The sequence below is a fragment of the Formica exsecta genome, unplaced genomic scaffold (assembly GCF_003651465.1).
Source record: "Formica exsecta isolate Colony F162 unplaced genomic scaffold, ASM365146v1 scaffold350, whole genome shotgun sequence".
NCBI lineage: Eukaryota > Metazoa > Arthropoda > Insecta > Hymenoptera > Formicidae > Formica > Formica exsecta.
In genome coordinates this window covers 19,864-27,241 of record NW_021850753.1, presented here as the reverse complement: position 1 = coordinate 27,241, position 7,378 = coordinate 19,864, and the positions used below count along the sequence as shown (strand labels likewise).

Below are 7,378 nucleotides of genomic sequence, written 5' to 3'. Positions count from 1 at the left end.
TATATATCCCTATAGGGTGTCCCAGAATTGATAGTAGAAAAAAGGAGGCATATTCTACAGGTCAAAATAAGATAAAATTGTCCTATAAACATGTGTTCAGAAACGCACTCCTTCTGAGTTACAGCCTCCCAAAGTTTCTCGAAAAAACTCGAATTTTTTGTATATTGTATACAATTTTTGACACCAAAAATGAATAAAACGCACAAAGATACATATATGTACCACTTTCGTAAAATTCAAAGCTCAAATTTAGACAATATATCGAAAATTTGAGTTTTTTCGGGAAATTTTGGGGGGCTGTAACTCAGAGAGGGTGCGTTTCTGGACAAATGTTCATAGAACAATTTTACTTTATTTTGATCTGTAAAATATTCCTCTTTTTTTCTACTATCAATTCTAGGACACTCTGTATATAGTCTATATATATTAAAATGGTAAATGAAACACTACCAGCTGTCCAAACACAACTACTCCTGTCTGCTATCCATTGTAAATCCACATTAGACGTAGATGCGGCGGCTGCTTTTTCAGCTGGTGGTAACATAGGATAACATTTTTCCAAGACAATGGGACAGCAAGCATCAATCACATCAATAACAGACTGATCATCTTCAGGTCCTCCTGAGGATGATATGTTTATAAGATATATACTTACATTGCAACACATTTTGTAGATTTAATTTGGATAAATATAGTTACCTAAAGTCTTCATTAAAAGCTTAACTTCGCGAAGAATATGAACAGCCAATCTTCGAGGATAAAGGCGACAATTGCAGAGCATAACCAACGCAAATCCTTCTACCAGATAGAATATATTTGACACAGGTTCTACTTTCTGTGTAAACAAGAAATAACATTGGTATGTATTTTATGCACGTTTTTTTTTACAAATGCTAAAAAAAAAAAAAATAAAAATTAGTGCAAACCTGGCCTGATTCGCACTTCTTGATGCCAACATCTACTCGTATATTCACCCGTGTATTATCTACCGATTGTTCCTTAGACCTTATACTGGGACTCGTCAGAGCGTTCTTCCAACTGGTCAGCAGTTGCAACAGCATTCTCGAGCCGTTGTCGACGAGTTGCGGGAATGTATCTTGCACGTCCCTAGCTAGGAACTGCGTAAACCCGAGTACGACATCCTGTCGCCAATCAGGAAAATCTAATACTAGGGTTTGCAAACTTTGATATGCCAATGCACGTAATTCCTCGTCCATGTGTACTGTCAAACGAGACAGTAAATCAACTAATTCTGCACCAGTCATTCCATCAGGAATCAGTCGCGGAACAGCGGCAACGCAAGTTCGGAAGAGATCTATTCGCGGCTTGCGCTCCCCGGTGATCATCTCATCCGGTTCCTTGTTCATATTTTGAGTACTGGTCATCATGAGAGGCCTGCCATAGTGAACATCTAACGCGCGCAAGATATCGACAAAGACACGGCGTACATGTGGGAAATACGAAGACATTCCTATGCTTCGTGCAGTATCTTCTGTCAGCATCTAAATTATAAAAGCATATTAAATTGCAACTATGGCATGTTTAATAAATGTATAAATATTACATATATCACAATATATTACATATATATACCTTATTTAAGAATGTCTTCTTAACACGCATGGTGTTTCCACTTGGCAGTACACCCATAGTGCGCGGCATTGGCGGTTCTCCATCCTTCTGCTGCAAGCTATCGGCTACAACGAGGAATGCTCGAAGTCCAATACTCATACGTTCGGGAGTTAAAATTATTTTTACCGGTCGTCCGACAGATAACAAGTCAAACACTATTTCACGCATCGCAAAATCCAGTCTCTCTTGCGCAATAAACTGAATAATCTTCACAAAAATATTCAGCGGAGTATCTCGCGGTACTACCGCCTTTGATCCTTTAGGAAATAGAGAATTCACTATGCTCTGCAGTCTGCTTTGCGTAGCCGAATTGCTCTCGCACTTTATTCGTATCATGTAAACCCAGAGTAGACGATATAATGCCTCTGTAATATAATGAATACAAAAAATATATGTATTTTTCTTTTTCATCTCTCTTTTTTAGGAAAATAATACATATACAATTTTTAATTGTACCTAATGCAACGCGACACATTTTTGGATCACGATTCTTCAAGTGAGACAAACACATAGCTAAAAAGTAATGCCAATTTTGTAAAAAGAACGTTTTCTGACTGACGCAGAGCAAGCAAGTTACTAATGGAAAAAGTGCTAGTCTGTGCTTGGACTTCGTACACATGTCTAATGTTGTCGAATACAACATCTCCACAAAGTTTTTCAGACATGGTACATTCACTTCGTTTTTCACAGCAGCAGCAACTGGAACGAGTATTTCAACGAAAAGACCAGCTAAAGCATGTTTAACATCTTTGTCTTTCACTTCTAAAAAGTATTGAGCGCATTCTTGCATAAATTGGAATGATGCCTCAAACTCCTCTATTGGTACCATTTTGACTCGGAAAAATTTCATCCCCATCAATAGGGAAATAATACTCTGTGTAGTATGAGGACCTGGCTCTTTAGCTCGTAATTCTTTCAGTTCCACCATAAAACGTTTTCTCACTGACATAAATCTGGATTGCGCCAGAACTCCGATTACTTCGGCATAAAGATCAGCAATAATATGAATATTAGCTGCATTTGGTTCGTTTTGTATGCCTTCTCTGTATTTGAAGTGTTTAAAAGCAATATTTTCGATATAAGTTACTAAATCTTCATGCCCAGGATGAAATGGTAATTGGCGTAAAACCTCAATCAGCATTAAACAAAATATAAATTCAACAGCAAGGTCTCTACGCTCTTGCAAGAGATCTGCTTCACTTCTTTCAACTGTTTCTACACTTCCCGATACTATTGTATACATAATGCTGAAATGTGATGTATTTGTTATTAATATATACTTGTAAGATATACCCTTTTTTTAATTTTCCTACCTTTTTCCTTTTTGGTCTTCCTTCCCAGGAGCAGGTTTTTTATGATCACCGCCTTGATCTACAAGTTGACGTTCATACCAATTGAAGAGTGCTTTCAATATTGACGGCAAACAGTGCTCGGCAACGGAACCGAAAGCCGATAAAAGTTGATCAAATTGTGCATCTTCTCCCCTTTGCAACACTTTCGATAATTGTTTTTCCTGGAAATTAAGTATTCAAATAGTGTTATGTTAACAATTGTTTCAATGATCACTTACATGTTCTGTCATAACAGCTTCCATTTTCTTTTCCGCCTGTGAAGTAAATTCCGCGAACAGAATACGCATCACATATTCTCCAGGTCTTAGATCCATGTCTCCTATTTGCTGTGGCTTTACTGTCTCTTTCTGAGCACCCCAAGGTAACACAACAGTTATTGCACTAACTCTACTCGAACTTGATTCTAAAAAAATCATGTAATTATTCATATATGTATATGTATGTATATGTATTTTGATATTATTGTTAAAATCTAAAAACTTACCATTACCAGATACCGAGGTACTTGCAGTATAAATGCTGACAGCATCGCTGCTTTCTCCTTGCGTAGTTCCATGAACTGTAAGAAGCTCTTGCATAGGTTCAAGAATGGTTTGCGATGTTGATTCCCCTACTCCCTCATGTAATCCTTCGCTGTGTGTTGCCCTTGGTTCTAAGGCTTCTGCAAAAGAACAATATATGTTCCTGAATGTTTCTACTTATTTGTAAATCCACTTTCACTATGTATTTTAAGCTACTTTAATATACTGTAATACTTAAAAAATATACAAAACATTTTTTTAATTTCTTCTACATCTAAATATAAATTGTGTTAATTTTAAAAGACTATTAAATATTATATCTAATTATATGTTAATATTTGTGATAAATGATTATCTAGTATAAAGATATCTCCCCAGTATAATAAAACGATAGTATCACATAACAAAAAATAGATTAAAAATTGAAGCCCCTCTATTATATAACATAACATAGATATCTATAACAAACACTAACTCAATTATATCGGGCTTAGTATCCAATTGTGTGTACATATACAAATCATCAATAAAACAGTAACTTACCTGTTTGGGGCTCATTTCCCGCATTCGGTTGGGTCTCTGCACCTGTGGTAAATCCATAAATTCATTAGTTTCGGAATTTATTATTGTATAGAACACTTGAATAACCAACCTTCAGTCATGTTGCTGATTTTTGCCTCCTCCTCAGGCAGCACTTATATGTTGAATATCACCACGGTATAATTACATCTGCAATTTATTAGCTTTATGAAATAATATCAACATAAAGCACTGTAGACAGAAACTGACATCCATTCTTCATAAGAATAAAAACAAAAAGAGAGTTATTTATTTCACCCTATGTATGTTACGTCATTGAATAACTGATATTTATGTAAATAAAATGTCTTATCTAACAGATATATAAATGTATATATTACGTATAATTAATTAGATACATTGAACAGGAATCCTTAATTAAACTGGTAGCACAGTTTATAGACCGTGTAACGTAACATTTATCATAAACGTCAGTTTGGAAAAGTATATCGCGGCACAAATTATATCCTGGATAATTACGCAAGTCAGCTATTTAATTAATACGCAGCGTTGAAAATACAGAATCCGAGGTACGTCAAATCGTACAAATCACAAAGCGATGTAAAATAGCAAAAACACTCACTGTAAATTCGCGCGAATGTCACTGTGACGTTTCGCCAATCTCGCATCCATTCGTATGTATAACGAAGCGTAATAATTTGTCGTACAAAAAGGACGATTCAACGCATTGTTCGACGAAACTCCGGCTCGATTCGTATTTGCTATTCCGTATCAACTCTCGGCCTCTCTCCACCTCACTATTCCGTCTTTTTCGAAGAGTTTACGACTTTTTTTATTCTCATACTGTTCTCATCGTCTATTAGTAGGCTACCACTAGATAGCGTTGAATCTGTTTTCTAACTTGTCAAATGTACCAACAGAGTTTCTCGCGCCATAATAATTTTAATAATCGACGAATTGACGAATCAAATGATTATTCAATGAACTAAATACAATTTTTTGCGAAAATACTTGAATAACATTTGACATTACAGTTTAATTAAAAGCTATATCTTAAAAAATTTATGTTACATATAGATATTTCATATATGCATATATATTTATGAAGAATAAAATACTCGTAAAAAAAAAAAAATTCACTTTATTAAGATGAGTAATATATAATAATAAACATGTTCCGCGCCCGTGCACGAAATATAATAGATTAAGTTAAAGTGCTATGATATTAAACATTGGGCATGTCAGATTTATTTTTACGCGGAGATCTATTTTTATAAGAATAAACCTGGGTACAAATCAGAGTAGCACAATTTTCCATAAAGTCTCGGAGTGCAAAGTACAGAAAAATATTTTCTATTATTTGCATCTAACTATGTATTTTAAGCTACTTTAATATACTGTAATACTTAAAAAATATACAAAACATTTTTTTAATTTCTTCTACATCTAAATATAAATTGTGTTAATTTTAAAAGACTATTAAATATTATATCTAATTATATGTTAATATTTGTGATAAATGATTATCTAGTATAAAGATATCTCCCCAGTATAATAAAACGATAGTATCACATAACAAAAAATAGATTAAAAATTGAAGCCCCTCTATTATATAACATAACATAGATATCTATAACAAACACTAACTCAATTATATCGGGCTTAGTATCCAATTGTGTGTACATATACAAATCATCAATAAAACAGTAACTTACCTGTTTGGGGCTCATTTCCCGCATTCGGTTGGGTCTCTGCACCTGTGGTAAATCCATAAATTCATTAGTTTCGGAATTTATTATTGTATAGAACACTTGAATAACCAACCTTCAGTCATGTTGCTGATTTTTGCCTCCTCCTCAGGCAGCACTTATATGTTGAATATCACCACGGTATAATTACATCTGCAATTTATTAGCTTTATGAAATAATATCAACATAAAGCACTGTAGACAGAAACTGACATCCATTCTTCATAAGAATAAAAACAAAAAGAGAGTTATTTATTTCACCCTATGTATGTTACGTCATTGAATAACTGATATTTATGTAAATAAAATGTCTTATCTAACAGATATATAAATGTATATATTACGTATAATTAATTAGATACATTGAACAGGAATCCTTAATTAAACTGGTAGCACAGTTTATAGACCGTGTAACGTAACATTTATCATAAACGTCAGTTTGGAAAAGTATCTCGCGGCACAAATTATATCCTGGATAATTACGCAAGTCAGCTATTTAATTAATACGCAGCGTTGAAAATACAGAATCCGAGGTACGTCAAATCGTACAAATCACAAAGCGATGTAAAATAGCAAAAACACTCACTGTAAATTCGCGCGAATGTCACTGTGACGTTTCGCCAATCTCGCATCCATTCGTATGTATAACGAAGCGTAATAATTTGTCGTACAAAAAGGACGATTCAACGCATTGTTCGACGAAACTCCGGCTCGATTCGTATTTGCTATTCCGTATCAACTCTCGGCCTCTCTCCACCTCACTATTCCGTCTTTTTCGAAGAGTTTACGACTTTTTTTATTCTCATACTGTTCTCATCGTCTATTAGTAGGCTACCACTAGATAGCGTTGAATCTGTTTTCTAACTTGTCAAATGTACCAACAGAGTTTCTCGCGCCATAATAATTTTAATAATCGACGAATTGACGAATCAAATGATTATTCAATGAACTAAATACAATTTTTTGCGAAAATACTTGAATAACATTTGACATTACAGTTTAATTAAAAGCTATATCTTAAAAAATTTATGTTACATATAGATATTTCATATATGCATATATATTTATGAAGAATAAAATACTCGTAAAAAAAAAAAAATTCACTTTATTAAGATGAGTAATATATAATAATAAACATGTTCCGCGCCCGTGCACGAAATATAATAGATTAAGTTAAAGTGCTATGATATTAAACATTGGGCATGTCAGATTTATTTTTACGCGGAGATCTATTTTTATAAGAATAAACCTGGGTACAAATCAGAGTAGCACAATTTTCCATAAAGTCTCGGAGTGCAAAGTACAGAAAAATATTTTCTATTATTTGCATCTATTTTTTTTTTATACGTACAGGAAATTGGATAAATATTTACATTGCATATATTACATGCAGAAACTCATAGCAAAATTGTTTATGTCGGTATATAATTGATGTACGAAATAACGAAACATTACATAAAGGCAGTGCATTTATATATTTCTATTTAGATATTCACACATACATATAGCTTATCAGGGACAGCCAGCAAATCGATTGCAACCGATCGGTCCATCTCACAAAACAATATCGTGAAACAATTACTCC

General features: G+C 33.8%; 1 protein-coding gene and 1 long non-coding RNA gene across 2 annotated transcripts in view; both read right to left on the bottom strand.

Annotated features, from left to right (window-relative positions):
* LOC115238583 (protein furry) overlaps positions 1-4,936 on the bottom strand; it is a 33,160-nt gene extending 28,224 nt beyond the window's left edge. The window contains 11 exon segments of the mRNA XM_029812548.1: positions 451-621; positions 700-835; positions 927-1,502; positions 1,594-1,997; positions 2,089-2,879; positions 2,946-3,145; positions 3,203-3,387; positions 3,469-3,645; positions 4,049-4,090; positions 4,158-4,234; positions 4,668-4,936. Of these exon segments, the coding sequence (XP_029668408.1) occupies positions 451-621; positions 700-835; positions 927-1,502; positions 1,594-1,997; positions 2,089-2,879; positions 2,946-3,145; positions 3,203-3,387; positions 3,469-3,645; positions 4,049-4,090; positions 4,158-4,167 (2,692 nt within the window). The 5' untranslated portion in view covers positions 4,168-4,234; positions 4,668-4,936.
* Positions 4,937-5,501: 565 nt separating this feature from the next.
* LOC115238580 lies at positions 5,502-6,650 on the bottom strand. Its single transcript, XR_003884515.1, has 3 exons — positions 6,380-6,650; positions 5,870-5,946; positions 5,502-5,802 (listed from the first exon to the last, which is right to left on the bottom strand). It is a non-coding gene; the product is annotated as an uncharacterized LOC115238580 (long non-coding RNA).
* Between the last annotated feature and the right edge of the window lie 728 nt (positions 6,651-7,378).